This window comes from Anguilla rostrata, chromosome 3 (assembly GCF_018555375.3).
Source record: "Anguilla rostrata isolate EN2019 chromosome 3, ASM1855537v3, whole genome shotgun sequence".
NCBI lineage: Eukaryota > Metazoa > Chordata > Actinopteri > Anguilliformes > Anguillidae > Anguilla > Anguilla rostrata.
Genome location: NC_057935.1, coordinates 23,280,084 through 23,299,179, shown reverse-complemented (window position 1 = coordinate 23,299,179; position 19,096 = coordinate 23,280,084). Strand labels below are relative to the sequence as shown.

The following is a 19,096-nucleotide window of genomic DNA, read 5'->3' as shown; positions in this document are numbered from 1 at the left end:
TGCCAGGAAAAACCCACAGTTCCGAAGCGGGGATGAAGTCACAAAGTTTTGTTTCTTTACAAAGGTATCCATGTGAAACTGGCTAAAGGAAGCATAATCTTGAGTAATGTAACTGGCTAATAATCTGGCCAATAATCTTATCACGTGAATTATTTAGACTCATTCACAAAAGTGTTTCATAAATTGTGAGTGCAATGTTATTGTATTGATGATACGATGATGCTGCTCTGTGCATTACCTCACGGTTGGGCCTTTCTAAGCCCTAGTTTGAATGCTGTCGATATCAGTTAGTGGTGACTCTTATAAACTGTTTCCAATAACCTTGTTTACTTCAGACACTGAGGAATCTGAGCCCCTTCGCTATGCACTAGTTGTATTGTTTATCATAAATTTAAATTGAGCAATGAATATATACAATAAAATGTCAGTCAATAAAAAAAATGCAGGGCCTAGTTATTAGAACTTGAAACAAAAATGAAAATAGCAACACAAAGATATCTTTCATTGGATCTCTCTTCCCAGGAAAAGTGCTTTGAAAACAGCTGAAAGACATGTGTGGATCTGAAAATACTGAGAGAAAGATTTCCATAGTAGTGCTAAGTTTGGCTTTTGTAATAAATGATCTCAATATCCCCTGGCTATATATTTTTTGCTTAATTTATAATGCAAAAAATGCAGTCATCTGTATCTGTACATACATATTTCTCTGTGACTTCGAACAAGAAGGAACCATCTAGGCATAATGAAAAAAACAAAAAAACAATTACAGTTATGATTGATTAACACTTGCAGATTTAGAGGTTTTGTTAATCCTTATTTCACATCTGATGGACACATGAAGAAAAGCATTCAGCATGATGTCTATGACTCACATCTCAAATCACAATGCTCTACTCTGTGGTTGCATGGTGGCTGCTTTTATGATAAATTGACAACTTGTCTTCTCCTGCTGATATATCTCTTATTGATGATCTCATCCCTGAATTACGTTAAGTGGTAAGATGTTTCTGTTTTCTTGAAAGAGAAAAGAATGACCTCACTCTGCATGTACTGTATGAACTGTGTATACTTCATCAAGGCAATCATGTCATTGTTTTGGTTTTTAATTACAACAAAAGAATGTGGCAATGAAGCAAGAATTATGGGATGGAAATTACCTGTTTTGTTTTCATTGAATCACCTGGTAAACAACCATATTTGTGGAGACAATAGAGAAGGTCATTATCTTTTAGTGGAAAGAAGGTGCCAAAAAAATATAGTTAAGAAAAAAAAATGAGAACCAAAGGCCCTTTGCCATGAACTGTATGTTTTGAATTTATAATGAGGCCCAATGGTATTGCCATGTAAATCGTTTGCACAGTATTTTCAGTTTGCCTTTGAAATAGCATTCAGATATGGAAATTTGGTGCATGGACTACACTGCATAAAACCTAGAAGATAATAGATATATTGGCTTCACTGACTTGTGTAACTGCATTAATGATCCCATCTACTGCATCAATAATAATTATTATTACTATTATTGTTATTATCATCGTATTAGTTCTTTTCTGTCCCATTTACAGCTAGTGCACTGTTTCTGTCTTCAAACATAATGAGAAGGAGGATGTGAACTCCCTCCTGCACCCTGCCCTTTTCGCTGGAAAAGTGACAGCCGGTGGCTTTGGGAACATTAGCTATCAGCAGCTGTACGGGTTTGGCTCTGTCGTTCTGTGAGAAGTGTGGGATCTGAACAGCTCCATCACCTCCTGAGCCAGGCAGTTACGACTCACACAGGGAAAAACATGGGTATGAATTGAACCCAAACCTTCCTGCCATTGTCCTGAGTTCTCCGCTCACAAATGATAACTGAAGTTTAATCAGGCCATGGCAAAACAAGGTTTCCCACTGTTAGCCCATGACTGGAATCTGAAGGTGGAATGCCAGGGCTAATACCCTGCCTACAAGGTCAAGTTGAAGATGACACCATAGGGATTCAGCCTTGTGGTTTTCAACCTTGTGTCTGGTCTAGCCTTAGTGTTTATGTGCAAACACAGTCAGTAAAAGTGATCTGAAAGCATGGTTTCCAATTTTCTACCTTCGCTGTTTATCCCCCATGAACCGTTTTTTACGAAAAACCAAAACGCTAAATATGGGAGTGGATTGGCCTGGAGCCCAGGGATCTCCACCAGAAGTAAGCTCTTTTATCCTGTGTGAATATCAGGAACGGCTTTTTAATGCTTGTGCCAACAGCATTGTTGCCTCATAGCACTGCCTGTCTCGTGTCCTCAGTAGATGATGCTTGAAAATAATTATGCAATGATTCTTCCAATTTACTCCAATTTTATTTTCAAAGAATATTCACCAGCCATGTTCACGGATGCAGTCTTTAGTATCACTTCAGGAGGCCATGTGCTCGCCTCCAAAATACAATGTCATGCCACTGCTTCTTTTCACATTAAAGCCCACAAGCCGAGCTTGAACAAACATGAGTCACAGGAAGATACTGTATTTCATGTGCAGCTTCAGCAAGCAATCTCAAGCTGTCTCAATGACCAACAGGGGGCACTGGACAGTGATTAGACAAGGCCCATCAACTGAATCTCTCCCTCCCTCTGGACATCACTATGGACACATATGCACCACCCCACTATAGACATGTGTACCTATTTTATTTGAAAGTTGATTTTTTCCACATAATGTTTCCCTATCTAAAATAATCAGCATTTCAAACTGAGGATTTCTCATTTTTCTTTTTTTAACCATTGGGCAACAAAACAGACCTATGTTAAGGTACATACACTCACCGGTCACTTTATTAGGTACACCTTGCTAGTACCGGGTTGAACCCCCTTTTGCCTTCAGAACTGCCTAAATTCTTCGTGGCATAGATTCAACAAGGTGCTGGAAACATTCTTCAGAGATTTTGGTCCATATTGACATCATAGCATCATGTAGTTGCTGCAGATTTGTCGGCTGCACATCCTTGATGCGAATCTCCCGTTCCACCACATCCCAAAGGTGCTCTATTGGATTGAGATCTGGTGACTGTGGAGGCCATTTGAGTACAGAGAACTCATTGCCATGTTCAAGAAAACAGTTTGAGATGATTAGAGCTTTGGTACATGGCACGTTATCCTGCTAGAAGTAGCCATTAGAAGATGGGTACACTGTGGTCATAAAGGGATGGACATGGGCAGTAACAATGCTCAGGTAGGCTGTGGCGTTTAAACAATGCTCAATTGGTACTAAGTAACCCAAAATGTGCAAAGAAAATATCCCCCACACCACCACCAGCCTGAACCGTTGATACAAGGCAGGATGGTGTCAGGTAGTAGTGGGGGGTTAGGACCCAAAAGCAGAGTGAGGGGAAAAAACTCAAAACTCCATACGGTAAGAAACAAAGACTTTACTTAACAAAAAACAGAACAAACAAATCCGGAACAAAAGGGAACAAAAGGCCTCGCAGGGCAACTCCTAGAAAACAAAGTAAATTTACAAAACTAAGGAAACAAATAAAATCCAAAAATCCAAAAGCACGTAAAAATGGAAAGTGGGCAAAAACACCAGAAGCTACTTTCAGGAGGAAACACGCGGGGCAGAAACACGATCAGAGGCACACACAAACAAATAAACAAGAATCCAGCACCTGAGTCAGGGAGAAGGGAACTTAAATAGACAAGACACTGACGAGACACAGCAGGGCACAATGCACAATCAGGCCACAGAGAGGGAAGGGAAAACGAGACAACCAAAAAACAATAACTGAACAATTGAAAACAATAATACAATTAAACAGGGTACAAGCAGGACACAAAACAGAAGTGCCGCCGTCTGGCGGCCCAACAAGGAAAGACAGAGACAGAAACACAGAACATGACAGATGGACCCATGCTTTCATAGTGTTTACGCCAAATTCTGACCCTACCATCTAAATGTCCCAGCAGAAATCAAGACTCATCAGACCAGGCAACGTTTTTTCCAATCTTCTATTGTCCAATTATGGTGAGCCGGTGCCAATTGTAGCCTCAGTTTCCTGTTCTTAGCTGACAGGAGTGGCACCCGGTGTGGTCGTCTGCTGCTGTAGCTCATCTGCTTCAAGGTTCGACATGTTGTGCGTTCAGAGATGCTCTTCTGCATACCTCGGTTGTAACAAGTGGTTATTTGAGTTACTGTTGCATTTTTATCAGCTCGAACCAGTCCGGCCATTCTGGTCTGACCTCTGCCATCAACAAGGCATTTTCGCCCAGAGAACTGCCGCTCACTGGATATTTTCACTTTTTTGAACCATTCTCTGTAAACCCTAGAGATGGTTGTGCATGAAAATCCCAGTAGATCAGCAGTTTCTGAAATACTCAAACCAGCCCGTCTGGCACCAACAACCATGACACGTTCAAAGTCACTTAAATCACCTTTTTTCCCCATTCTTATTCTTGGTTCGAACTTCAGCAGATCGTCTTGACCATGGCTACATGCCTAAATGCAGATTAGATATGTGTGTTAACGAGCAGTTGAACAGGTGTACCTAATAAAGTGGCCGGTGAATGTACAACTGTGTTCTTCAGCTATTTCTTACTTGAGGGTAGATTCCTTGAATACTTATTTATTGCTTTTATAGTGTGCATTCAAGTCAGATACCTTATTTAAATATGCATAAATACTCCTTATCATTCTGGGTATGTGGACACTATTGATATGCAGTCTTGACTTAGTCACATTTTTGAGGCATATGAATATATATATATATATATTTTTTTTCTTTCTTTCTTTTTTTTCTCCATGACCAAAGGGTCAAGAGTATGTTTATGGCAGGTAATATTTGTCCCCCAGGCTGCCTAGTTGTAGAAGTGGTTTCTGTCTCCCTCACACTGGGATGAAGGGTATGGTCTGCCCTACTGTGATTCTGAAAAGCAAACACCAGTTTACTCTGGTTCCATCATGACCCCAGCACTACCAGGGATCTTTATGAACAGCCTTAATGTCTTTTGCAGTCTCCTGGATCAAGTTGTATCAAGTCTGCTACAATCATAAATCTTTGTTTCACGTCCAAAATTCCAAGCATTCTTACCTTCCCTTGTCTCTTAATTTGTCATAGCAATTGTCTTCCAGGCACTTTCTGTCAAATAATTTTTTCAACATTCTGTCCTGTTCTTCAGCCCTGCACAATTATTGTGAAATACATGTTGTTTTAGTAGTGCACTAAACTATTATACTTCCCTGCAGAGAGAGAGAGAGAGAGAGAGAGAGAGAGAGAGATGTCCATGACACGTTCAGTCTGTAATACAATGGCAATGCAAAATTTAGAAAATACATACAATGGACTGTAAAAGTAAACGTTATTAAAAAGTGTAGTAAAAAAATGAATTACAAAAAAACTTAATTCCTGACTTTATTACTGCACGACCCATTTGCTGCCATAGACAGTTAATTAACGACCTCCTAATACATTACATCCATTCTGCAGATGCTCTTACCTCTTGCCCAGGCCGAATCAATGTAGGAGAAACGCAAGTGCATCTGATTAATATTAGCAGTAGCGGCAGTGCTAATACTAACTAAACTACAAATTCTGAATGTGTAGATATCGTATCACTAATACGCACTGAGAAAGGAAACATAAACCAATGTTTATCCAAAGCGCAGGGGAGAGTCGCTATAAATGCAACACGGCTACTAACTTTTTGTACACTGCGCTGCTATAGTGCTGTTAGCCATTTAAGGTTTGTACAAGCGCAATTCAGTCCTCTACCAATTGCCAAAAGAACGGAGAAATTCGACAACCTTCGTGGGAAATTTTCCTAAAAATCTATTTTGATCGAGGTACGTAAAAATATGTTCTGGGAGTAATTTTACCACATTAAAAAAAAAGATCATTTTAAGCAGTCACCGCCTCTGAATTGCTATAACAAACAACGTGCTTTTTGCTGTTATTTTACAGAACGCCGTTAAAGAAAAAACGAGAGAGTTGGTAGATAGAGAGGTCATGGAGAGTGCTTCAGATCTGGAGATTAGGTACACTCGATAGTGTTTAAAAACCTTCTACATGTCGTTCCCTTTAGGGGAGACCTTAGGCATTTTAAATGGTGTTTCATATTTGTGAAATAGATTCATTGCACTCATCAACGTGTTTGATCGTTTAAGTTAGTTCAGTGTTTTGTAAAATGTGTCCCGCTAATGTGCTTGTTGCGTTGACACAGCATCATCTTCAGGATGCTCCAAGTAATTAATTGGAAAGAAACAGCTACCTGGTCACAGACATTTACAGCAAGCACAGACCAGAGTGGTCCGTAAAAGCTTACCTGGGTGATGAGAAACAAACAAATCGATTTGTACGTTGCCAAAACGGACTTTACGGTAGTTACGAAGGCGCTTGTTCATCAATGTGTGCATAGCTTTTTCATGAATATAGGCACATTCTTCACAATGAGGATGTGGCTGATCTCTCGTTACCATTGCACATGTGTTTCCTTGATTGACATTAGAATGTGTTGAAAAAACCTGCTTCCGGACGCACATTACGGAACGTTTCAATTTACTATTAGAATTATTCCACACCTCAAAAATAATCATTCCATCTAGGTGGTATATGTAACATCGGACAGCGAGCGTTTTAGTGGTATCCGACTTGATTAATGTAAAGTAACGAATTAAGGCTACTGACTACTGACATGTAGAAGTTGCCTGAAGTGAAATTTCATAGTGCTAGATTATTTTCTAAGTAAATTAGCAAAATCCAAAAATTTACATTTATGGCGACTCTCCCCTACTTATCAATGACAATATTGGCTAGTATTATTTAATGAACATCCTGAACGCGCCTTTTCTGAATATTTCGCAGTGATAGTAGGCTAGTGTACGCAATCGATTATTTTAGAGTAGTTGTTGGCCATTATGTTAACTAAGACATTAGGCTCCGCCATTTAAGTCGTTATAGGAGACTTTGCCCGAGTGATCACCAAACGTGCACTGGCTTTTTTAAAGTTGGAGACCTGAATTAACAAAACAATATTTCTAGATAGAATGCAGAGCAAACGGACAAGAAAGTAAGTCATGTCATTGGTTGCCTTTGCTGCAGGTAAATTATGCAATGTCTGTGTCTTAGAAGTTTCAAGCACTCGGATTACGCGCGGCGGCTATTTCCTTATAACTAGAAAAAATCCATTTATCCTACCCTTTTCTGAGAGGTGATTTTCATGCGTGATGTGAACCGTCTAGTTTAACCTGTACCGCCGTACTCTAACCACACTACTTAATTATTGCGATTACTTTAATCTGATTGGCTCTTCTCTGTAAAGGAAGCTAACCATACTACCCACCCACTGTGTATATCTATCCATTACCATCATTTTGCTTCCTTCCACTTAGATTAATATTAAACGCAAGAGCCCATGGCAGCGAATGATAATTACGGTTACCTGCGGGATCCTAGTGAAATGGAGAATGGTCAACCGCGACTACATTCCGCCAAGAGTTCTGAGCCGAGTTGCAGGTCATTTATTTTTGGAACGCTCATTGTCATGGGATTGCTTCAGGTCGCATCGAGTGTAGCAATCCTGCTACATTTAACTGGTTATATCCACGAGGTAGGCTATGTGTTTAACCACTATTCATTTGGTCGAAGACTGTCAATTCTTGCTACACATTTTACAGAATGGTTTTCGGTCAGCATTTTGTGTTTTCAACTTGAATTTCAAACTCAAAATTCTGTTACTTTCACTTTGTTAAACACTAATAATGTAGTATTAAGAATGATGAAATTGCGAATAGTTGTTTACTCATTGCACTGTTCGTGCAAGCCATAGGTGTTATCAGGATGCATAGCTTAATGTTAGAATGGTTTTTTAAATTTCCCAAATGTGTACGGTCAGTAAAGTCAGCGCTCTGCACTTTCCAAGAACTGCAACAGTAAGTTTCAATTTGCGGCAGACTTGGATTTGCTACCCTAGTTTATTTCCTACACCTTTGAGGGAGTTGCTATTGCTGAAAGGCAGCGCGTGACATGCTTTGGAAAACTAATAGCTAATAAGGATTCGGTGAGCTCGGCACATTTCCCGGTGTGAGTTTTCTTCTATTTCATTGTAATTAACATCTGTTCTGAGGCGTTCCTAAGCGATTAAAAAAGTAAATACAATAGCACAGGAACCGCAAAGTATAGGCTCTGAAACTGTTACCGTGTTCCAGTAGATTTAGTATGCGATGTGAAACACATTATATGCATATCAGGCGTACCCGTAGCCCGTAGCCTATCCTATCTCAGTTTAAGAATACCATAATATTATTTCAATACCATGTTTTGCCTGGACAGTGTTGGTCTACTTTTCTGCAAAATAATGGTGTCAGGTTGCATAAAATTGCGCTTGGAGAAGGGGAACTCGGTCTTAATCTAACTTTTACCTTGAAACTGAAATGATCGTCTTCGTCCATGCAGCATTTCTTCCAAGACCTTCAGGTGGCCCCTATTGTGGGTTTTGCTCTTCTCATCTAAATGTTTGCATCGTGAGATTTAAACCATTTGTGCTTTGTGGAATTTGCTTATTTATTTGTGTTTAATTTGGCTCACGTCGGATTTTTTTCAGCTTTGGTGATGTTAACGAGCACATTTATTTATTTATTTATTTATTTTGGCGAAGAAACATTGGGAAATATGTTGGCTGCTGTATGGGATAGGCTACTTTGAAAACTGGTAGTAGTAGGCCTAATTGTGGTACGAAAATGAATTTGTTGCATTCATTAAAAAAAGAGAAAATACAAAAGAAATATTCTCGCCTCTGATTTAGAGGGATGGTGTCTTGCAGTTACAAAGGGTTACATGAAAAAATTGAGGAATCACTTTGAGATATCCCTTTTCGGTACGGTGCATTCCGTTATATAATTGGAATTTGGCAGATACTGTTATCCTGGGTCACTCGCGAAGTGGGGAACATCTGTTACCATCTGGAATAGAATAGTACAGTAGCACCACAGAGATCGCACTGTCGGCATGTTCATGATCAGTGGCTGTACGAAGTAGCCAATCAAATCAGCCATTCGGATTGCCATCAAACCGGAATAATAGCAAACAGAAATAACAGCAAATGTTAAAATGTTAGATTCTCGTTTTTCGGTTGTTATTTTGCTGCATCTGTTACTGTTTTCGTTAGTCACGATGCTGCTGGGAAACGGAAGTTTAGGAGCTGATACTGTGCACCACATCAAGCGCTCCCAGTAGCACCTGTAGCATACGTGAAGGGCGACACTCAGCATTTTCTGTCATCATTCCGGAAACCAACAATCAGTAAAACAGCAGGTGCACTCACAAAGTACCAACAGGAGGCTTGAGGTTAGAGTAGACGCAGCGTGCCACTTAGACGTCTTTTACTGTGGAACAAAGTGGAAAGCTGTATTTTGACAGATGCAGATCTGACTCACCACAGATGTCTTCCTAGTGATGAATTTTACTGCATTGTTTCTGACACATACTTAGTTAATTTGAGACACGCTTCAGTTAATTCAGTTGTTCCTTGTGTTGTTTTTCTAGGTAGACTTTACAGTTCAGCGGAAATCTCTAGAGGTGAGTTTCTCTTTTGATGACTTATCAGACTGCACAGTGGGCACACTGTGCATTTGCAATGTGTGTTAGCTCATGAATTCTAACACTGCACTTTCTATATGCAATGCTGTTTCATACCCTTACATTTTTTGCTCATACAGTTACACACGATTGATCAGTGAAGTCCTCATAAATCCACTAAATAACAATAGCTTATTTGTTAGCCGCTATTATGATTTTAAATTGGGTGTCCTCTTTTACTGATTGGGAATATAAACAGTAATATAAGTTTCTGACTTGTGAAGGTCAAAGTCTAATTCTGTCCCAACCATGGGAATAGTCTATCGCTTTCTATTTTTTTTCTGTCTTTGCACACAACAGCTTCCTCAAAACATTTCTGTAACCAATGTGGTCAGACGAAATACGTATCAAGCATCAACCACATAAACCCAAGGCTCACTCATTGTCATGGCAACAGGTGTGGTCCTTTTAACACCATGGGACTATCCATGACATGAGGCAGGATTAAACCACTGTGAAAAAGAAACCCCCCAACCACACACACACACACACACACAAACACACAGACACACACACACACACACAACAGGGGACTAATTGCACTCTTGTCTGGACGCCAGAGTAAAGTCATCATCTTTACTGGATTCCTGTTCACAGTGAGTTCTGCTACATCAGCATCAGTGGCTTTGTAATGTGGCTTTTGCTGGAATCTATGCTTGTTTCTTTGTGAGTCATATCTTTTCAAGAAGATCTTTGTGTTGTTTAACTTCACTGCATGTTGGAGTCATTACAGTATCTGTGTCATCTTGGGGGGAGGGGGGCAGGTGCACTGTGTGTGTGTCTGTGTGTGCGTGTGAAATATGTCATGTGAATCTTTGCTCTTGCTGTATGTAAATGGCTGGAAATATGAACGCTTGAAAATATATAAAGATATTTAATACTCAAACTGCATTATCCTTGCTAGATCACGTACCGTACATTGGATTTGGCAAAGCATTGTATTTAATGGCTTAGCTTGACCTAAAATGACTCATTTTAGCTGTTTTTACTGCAAAGGGATATTTGCCTAAACCACCCCAGGCTACTTTGGAAGAAGATATCATTGTTTGATGAGGTCTCTAATATTGGCCATAATAAATTCAAGCCACGTACTGTGCTTTTGCATTGTCTGTGTTTGACGGGTTCATTAAGCTGCAATCCACTCTGCTGCTCCTGCATTGTGTAACGTTTTTACCATGGGACACATTGAAGATGTCTTGGAAGGTTTAATTAATTTGTTGTAAAAATAAATAAATAAATAAATAAATAACATGGATTTGAGATTGTGTATCTTAATGAATCATCTTGGCTGATGTACATTATATTCTACATTCTGTCAGTAATAAAATGACCCATGTTAGGATTTGGCATGTTTTCCTATGCTCCCTATTTATGAAGCAAGTATTGTTGGAATGAAAGTGATACTCAGAGGCCTTGTTTATCATAAGTTTCACAGCTGCAATTATGATAACGTAATGCAAGGATCTCAACACTTCAGTCATGAGGGGTCAGTGTCTGTAGTTTTTTTTAATCAGCTGCCAATTTTGACCATGGGAACAAGGTGTATGGACCCTTTAGCCAATCAGTGTTCTTAAATTATGCACTGAAGTACTGACACACTGAAATTCAGCAGACAAGGACGACCCTCCAGTATTACAAAAAGACACCTGTGGCTTAATGTGTTAAAATATGTAATTTCTGGTAAGATTAAAATCTCACTTGTGGCTTTGCAACATATTTTTAAACATATCAACTCATGCCACATTTTGCTGATATGTAGATTTTATAGAGTTTATAGGTAGATTAAATACTTTGGTTGTTACCTGTGAACGTGTGTGTGTGTGTGTGTGTGTGTGTGTGTTTGTGCGTGCGTGCGTGCATGTGTGTGATTCCCATGCTTGATGCTTTTTATTTGCGTTTTCCTTTGTAATGTGCATGCATTTAATTCTGCTACCAGATCTTGCTTGCAATAAACTTTAAAAAAAATTAAAATAAAGGTTAAATAAAAATAAAATAGCAAAATGAATTTCAGTCATTCCTGAAATGCGTGGGAATGACAGTTTTACGGAATAAAACAAGGATTTAATTAAGTTAAATATTAGGGTTTCCTGTACTCAGCTATACACTGTATTGAATGTACTGTGGCTATTTATCATCTCTACAGTAATGGATTGTTCAGATCAGAGTTAAGTACCTTTGAGTCATGATATGTTCCACAGCCCTTGTGAACTTCCCATTTTGGGGTTATATTTATTTAAAGTCTGTGCAGCCTTCTTACTCCAAAGGCTTGAAATATATATATTTTTTTTACATCTGGATATTGAATCCTGCAAGATCAAAGTAAACTTTGCTCTTGCTTCCTGATTCCGATGCATCCCATGTGAATAAGGTCCCAGATTGTTACCCATGTTCCTTCTGTTTTTGCAGGCGGTGCAGACGGGTCCCATCCTTGCAAGGGCGCTTAGAGAACCCAGAAAAAAACAAAGAATAAAGTACATAAAAAGCCCCACCCCAATGGCTCATCTGCCCATCAGGACACCCATTGACTATGCCCAAAGTAAGTCCATCTGATGCACTGAAGCCACACGTGGCTAATAATAATAGAGAAGATAGCGGTGTCAGTGAAGTATAATGGCTAGGTAACTGGGTTTTGATTTAAGTCAAGATGTAATAGGCTTGATTACCAGGCAAGGCACCACCTTTGTATCGGTGGACAAAGGTGAACTGATCAAGTGAATGTCCTGCTGTAGAAATGGATTCTATCTAAAAATGCAAACCGGGTACGTCAATCTGAATAAGCATCTGTCAGATGGTCAAATGTGAATGTGAAATGAATTAAGTGCACTGCAAAGTAAAGGGGCAGAGGTCAGCTAGGCCAAATGGCGGTCAATGGTTTACAGTCTGTTGTAAATGTCTCTCAAATCTCGAGTGGCGCATTGCTAATCCACCCGGAGTGTAGTGCATTTCTGTCCCTGCCTTTCTCTTGTTTCACTCCAGTTTGACTTATCGACAGCATGACTCAGTCACTGCTCAGGATATGACGCGTCACCTTTAACGCTTAACGAACCACTGCATCTAGGCGACGTTTAAAAGCTCTGCAGCTCTTCATTGTCATAACTGACTCCTCATGTCCTCCATCCCACGCTGACTGAAATGGCAGCTGGAGCATCCCCCACCATACCCCAAGCCCCCTTTTGCTTTTCGCATGCTTTGAGGTTTATCCTCAGATTCAGATTAATGAAGTGTTACTTTACTGTTACTCACATGACACTGCAAGTTTGGCAGTTGCTGGACCGAAGCAGCAAGTGTGCAATTAATGGAAAAAGTATGTTGTGCAAAGTTAAAATGTGCTCTCTCTCCCTCTCTTTCTCTGTCTCTCTCTTCTCTTCTCCCTCTGACCACCTCTCTCTCTCTCTCTCTCTCTCTCTCTCTCTCTCGCTATTTGTCTTTCATTTCCTTTTGCAGAAGGTGAGATTCAGGTGAAGATGATTCATTGGAACGACGCCCAGGGTAACCTGGAACGATTCCGGTACCACAACGGTCGCATTCTGGTCCAGGTAGGGGGTTTGTATTACATTTACGCCAAGACCTGCTTCCGATACTACGCCAACGCATATGAGCCAGGCGCCAGACCCAGCCACCAGCTGGAGGACAATACACAGTTGATCCAGTACATCTATCATGAGAAGCACACCCAGAACACCATCACGCCCACGGTCCTCATGAAGAGCGGAAGCACCCAGCAATGGGGGACAACTGACTACAACATGTACTGCGAACAGCAGGGCGGGATCTTTGCCCTGAAGGAAGGGGATGGGCTCTTGGTCAAGGTGTCCAATCCCTGGATGCTGGACCCCGACGCAGAAGGGAGTTACTTTGGTGCCTTCAAGATAAGCAAATGATTGCTTGGTTTCGCATGATTGACTGCAGTACCTTTAGGGTTAGGAGAACTGGCCATAGCCTCAAGCTGCTTGAGAGGAATTTCGGGTCAGGCGGGATATTGTGTACCTGAGCGTGACCCCCTTCCTGGTATATCAGGCTCCCAAGGTCTGCCTGCACAAACTGACAAAGGAGGTTGCACACACAAGTTGGGCATTCTTACTTCAGAGATAATAGGGGCCAAAAAAAGATAAATAAACATGTCTAGTCTGCGCTGAACTCTCTGCTTATGATCCTGTCTTACATTTTGAAAATGGTCCAAGAACTACCAAGCACTGAAAACCGGTGTGTCTCATTCCATGAGGGTGGCTTTCTCAGAACAAGGGGCAGGAAGACAGTTTATGGCGGTACAGCTCCCTGAGGCCACCATCCCCCTTTCGTCCCCCTTTATGCTCCTGCATAAATGTTTTTTTTTTGTGTTTTTTTCAAAAGGATTTGATTATGAAGCAAAGTAAACAATGCACCAAAAAGTGGGAAAACAAAACCAAAGATAGCTGGACTGTCTGCTCTGCCTGAGTGAGAAATGGCAGGCCGTGTCCGAAACAGCTTACTTACCTACTGTTGTGTATATAAGTTGAGAACACCGAATGAGAAAGTTGTCAAGTAAGCAAAATTTTAAATAAATGTACAGTAGTGTGGTTCACATTCCCAGATGATTCTTATTTCCCAGGGTTTCGATGAATGTATTCACGAGCACACTTTTCAGGAAGTGAACCATACTTTTAGGAGGTCCCACAGAATTGTGTGGGAGTGTTGAGGTCTCATAAATCAGAGAGGATGAGGCAGGACGGTTCGTCTTATGACACTTCTGCAGTATGCTGGAAACTAGTATGGATGATATTTTTCACATACTGTCCATTGTTTACTAAAAATATGCACTAAACAGTGGGCTGTATGTTTAGTAGACAATACATATTTTGAGGACACCGTAGGCTGTTTCAGACACGGTCACAATCTTAACTTAAGATTGCTTTTCAGCCAAATTGAGTTTGGTGATCCACCGATTTAATAAAAGAATTTCATTTCTTGTTTTCCTTCTAAACATGAGAGGAGACAATGCATTCAATGTATTTATTTATTTGATATTAAGTCATACTTCACTGACAACTAATGATTTACTTGTTGAGACCTGCAACAACAGTGTGTGCATTCTGTTATAAAGTAGAATCTTCAAGATATGAATCTCTATCAGTCATTCATGAAACTTTGAAAGTTATGTCAAAATATTTTTTTATGAATTTTAATCCTTTATGGATTAGACTCATAGCTTACATTACGATAGCCTTATGTTTAAATTGGCTACTCTGATTGTTGAGCTATAATCCTATGGATATGATAAATAGGCCTGATGAAGCACAATTGGATATGCCAATGGCGTGGTTCCATGTTAATTTGACTTGTCTGTCCATAACTCTAAGGTTTGTGATACTTTGGTTCTACTGTGCACATTATGATAGGTTGCACTTTTGCCTGAGGTTGTAAATACGCAATTAGTAAATATACTTGGTTTTGTCTTACAAATAAAACTTTGAGTTGTCTCTCAAAAAAAATAATAGAACTTCTCAATTATCATATTTTCAGATAAGAACTGCGGGCATTGGGAAAGGTTTTAAGTTATACATTTGTATATGTTTTTTTGTATGTTATTTATAGCACTTAAAATAATAAAACAACTTTCTGAATACATTTATTGTTTTTTTTTTTCTTTTATAACGTATAGCTCAGTGGTTCTCAAACTCGGTCCTGGGGTACCCCTGTGTATGCTGGTTTTAATTCCAACCTCAACAGCAATCCCAGAATTTTAACAAGCTGTTCATTTTTTCTTAATTAGGTGCTTTTCATGTTTTAGAGCTGGGGTCCCCAGTCTTCTCCAGAAAGGGCCAGTGTGGCTGCACACACCTGATCCTGATTCTACCAATCAAGGTGCTTAGCAATGACTCTAGTGATTGATTAGTAGAATCAGATGTGTGCACCCACACTGGCTCTTCTGGAACCCCAGAACACACAGCGAAGACCCCTTGTCTTTGCTATTCAGCACGATGCAAGAGGGTCTTTCCCACACACTGCAAACTCTCACATGGTGTTAATTCACCCTTAGTTCAATTACTATCTACATACAGTAGAAGCTACTGCTTAGCACACTTTACTACTGTAACACTTCAACATTTTTAGCAACAGCAACAACATTTATTCTGAAATATCTGTCTTCACCTTGCAGCACCGTCTGGGAAGTGGGCAGCACTTACTCTAGAACAGCGGTGGGCAGTGCAGTATGAAACCTGAAAGGCTATTGGTGGTGAGGTACAGGTTGTGCATAGTTACAACATCTGTGCAATGGTGCCATCAAAGCGTGTTTTCTCAAAAGCAGGACAAACTGTTTAAGACAGGAGGAACTGCTTCAGCGCATAAGGAGTTAGTCAGCTGGTCTTGAATGCCAATTATTTGCAATTGAGTCTTTTAGTACAATCAGTACATTATGTATGAGTCATTGCTTTTGAACTTTCAGTAGATGAAAGAATTTAATTAAATGAAAGACCAGCCTGACGAGCATGCATTCCAGCACAGTCAGTAATACACAATCTATTTCGTATCAATGATTTAATGACACAAATAGCATTACATAATATGCAAATATGAAAAAATCCAATTTCTATAGTGACTGCAAGTATGCTGGATGCTTACACTTTTTTTTACAAATTTCTCTTTTGGCAGAGCCAAAGGTTTCAATGAATCATGTAATGGTTCACATGTGTTATAATCCAGTATAAAGTGCTTCAGCAATCCATATGCAACTACAAGAAACAAGTATATTATACAGCATGAGCGAGTGGCTTTCTGGGATACAGACTATAACTGTATTCTGCTGCTTCTGACAGCTAGAAGAAGAGGGATTTTGCTCATTTTGGAATTGGTTCAATGGTTTATAGTGCGGTCACGATGGGGCCACTGCTCTGTGCCAATTGTGGGTCTTCGATACTCCAGTGCAGAACCACATAATACGCTGGAGCTTGATCAAAACAGGCACCTTACTCCCTAAATGTTGCTGGGCTGCATTTCTGCAGTCCTAATAAGAGTAGTTATGTGGTCGCTCAAAACAATCGGTGTTCCCACACCACAGCTCCTCAAACAGAAAAATGATATTGCTCTTGTTTGCGATGTCCACTGTTCATTTTCTTTATAAATCAAAACTTGGTTATAGCGTACACATTGCCGCCAACCCTGTATAAACAGTGCACAGCAAAACTACTCAGGTTAAATCAACGCTAACAGTGTTACATCAACTGTAATGGTGTCCAAGTGTCCGGTAGGAAATATGTACAAGAGCTTTCTGTGAGTTAAAGGTACTCTGTCAGAGTTGATTTTACACTGACATTTTGCAGGGTGTCTGCAAATTTACAACTGAGCTCATTTCAAGAAACAACAGTTTTAACAGGAGCGTATAATAATAAATAAATGAATGTAGCATATACTGGAAACTGCTCCCCACAATTCAACAGAATAACACAGCGGGAAAGGCAATTGAAACCCCTCATCTGTGGGATAATATCCCATGATACACTTCCAAAACCTTCACTGGAATCCTCACTGGAATAAAAATAAATAAATAAATAGTTTACAGTATAATAATACATCCTATATCCCATGCTGTTGTAACAATTATTTGAAGTGGTCACAATACTTATGTGGACATAAGGACTTCAAAATTTAGCTAACAGGAAATATCATTACTTTTAACACTGGGGTCCTTTGATTCTGAGGTGAAGAGGAAATTGCAAAGTTATATTTATGGGAGTTTTGTTATCCACACTGGTAGTGCAACTGTCCTTTGCTGTTAACACTCCCTCCACCAATCTACTATGAAGGTTAATCAAACTGAATGTGCATATCAGTTTCAATGCAACGATGATTCCAAATGTGCATGTTTTAAGATCCCATGAAATATATTATTCATTCCTTATTCATTTTCTGATTCATGGCACCATTTTTTTAGTGAACAATGTTCTATTCATTTTTAGGTACAGTATGTATAAGCATTAATTGCACTCTGATAAAAAATGGCGTTCCTTATCTTTCTCTCACATAACTCAGGAGCGAGTATGCAGGGTGAAGAAATCCCATTTCCATGCAACAGACCAGAGTTGTTCTGTATTCAACACTTGTGTTGAATGTTTCATCTACATTTGATTTGTTACTTATCACTGTTAAAATTTTGTAAAAAGATTCTGATAATAAATAAATAAGCAACTTAGTTAAAAGGTCCCAAATATAGATCCATGTACTTCCCCAAGTTTTCCAGAGGTTTTGTTACTTTTAATCAAAGATGACCTAAACCTGTTCATTGCATACTTCATGAAGCATACACCACACATATTAGTAAATGTTTATATTATGTGTACTGTTGTATGGGTATCCTCCCTGTGATAGAGATGTGGTATTTGTTTTTTGTATCTGAGATGGACAGCACATAGTGTGAGAAATATCATTCCAAAGAATACTATGCTTTGAGGTCACTAAAATCATCTTCAAACCTATGCCAAAGAGCTGCTCTGGAACATTCTGATATTCACTTAGTGGAAAAGGATTTTTTCCAAGATCTGCCCATACAAATAGCACATTGACAAGGAAACAGTAATAAAGAGCATGTCAAATGGAATTTATGTGAAATATTAGTCATCCGCACTGCCAGAAATACACTCACTGGCCACTTTATTAGGTACACCTGTTCAACTGCTCGTTTACACAAATATCTAATCAGCCAATCACGTGGCAGCAACTCAATGCATTTAGGCATGTAGACATGGTCAAGACGATCTGCTGAAGTTCAAACCAAGCATCAGAATGAGGTAGAAAGGTGATTTAAGTGACTGTGAACGTGGCATGGTTGTTGGTGCCAGACGGGCTGGTTTTAGTATTTCAGAAACTGCTGATCTACTGGGATTTTCATGCACAACCATCTCTAGGGTTTACAGAGAATGGTCAGAAAAAGAGAAAATGTCCAGTGAGCGGCAGTTCTCTGGGCAAAAATGCCTTGTTGATGGCAGAGGTCAGAGGAGAATGGCCAGACTGGTTTGAACTGATAGAAAGGCAACAGTAACTCAAATAACCACTCGTTACAACCGAGGTATGCAGAAGGGCATCTGTAAACACACAACGCGTCAAACCTTGAAGCAGATGGGTTACAGCAGCAGAAGACCACATCCGATACTGGCAAGTACCTAATGAAGTGGCCGGTGAGTGTATAGCTCATTGTGTTTGTCAAAATGTGTTTTCTTTGAGACTGTTACTGAAGTGCCATTTTCTGGTTCCTTTTAAATAACATCCTGTTTTTAATCACTTCCAATGTTTTAGATGAATTAATTAAAATTAAGACCAAGAAGGTAAATATTTATTTATATACTAAATGCAGTAAATTTAGAATAAAAGTAAATTCAACATTTTCTCTTGAACTAGGATGTGGCAGTTTTTCATACTATTTATATGCCAGGTGGTCTTATCGGGAACTGCTGCCAGAACAATAATTCAGAATACAAATAAGAAATGGCTCAGCCAGCAAACATACAGACTCCAGTGCCTGCCTGCTATCTGTCA

The 19,096-nt window shown here is 39.6% G+C and overlaps 1 protein-coding gene across 2 annotated transcripts; it reads left to right on the top strand.

Annotated features, from left to right (window-relative positions):
- The first annotated feature begins 7,266 nt into the window (after positions 1-7,266).
- Positions 7,267-15,193, top strand: LOC135250511 (tumor necrosis factor ligand superfamily member 11-like). 2 transcript variants are annotated; one of them, XM_064326843.1, is made up of 4 exons: positions 7,267-7,562; positions 9,497-9,529; positions 11,996-12,125; positions 13,034-15,193. In XM_064326843.1, the coding sequence occupies exons 1-4, from the start codon at positions 7,368-7,370 to the stop codon at positions 13,468-13,470; spliced, it is 795 nt and encodes a 264-aa protein (XP_064182913.1). In that variant the 5' UTR covers positions 7,267-7,367; the 3' UTR covers positions 13,471-15,193. The 2 variants fall into 2 exon arrangements, with proteins under 2 accessions (XP_064182913.1, XP_064182914.1); XM_064326844.1 differs by lacking the exon at positions 7,267-7,562 and adding an exon at positions 8,172-8,440.
- Positions 15,194-19,096: the final 3,903 nt, after the last annotated feature.

Excerpts from the sequence above, each read along its gene's own strand:
- LOC135250511 (XM_064326843.1), top strand. The coding sequence starts at position 7,368 with ATGGCAGCGAATGATAATTACGGTTACCTGCGGGATCCTAGTGAAATG. Across the intron at positions 7,563-9,496 it reads TAACTGGTTATATCCACGAG|GTAGACTTTACAGTTCAGCG; the intron begins GTAGGCTATGTG and ends TTGTTTTTCTAG. Across the intron at positions 12,126-13,033 it reads ACCCATTGACTATGCCCAAA|AAGGTGAGATTCAGGTGAAG; the intron begins GTAAGTCCATCT and ends TTCCTTTTGCAG.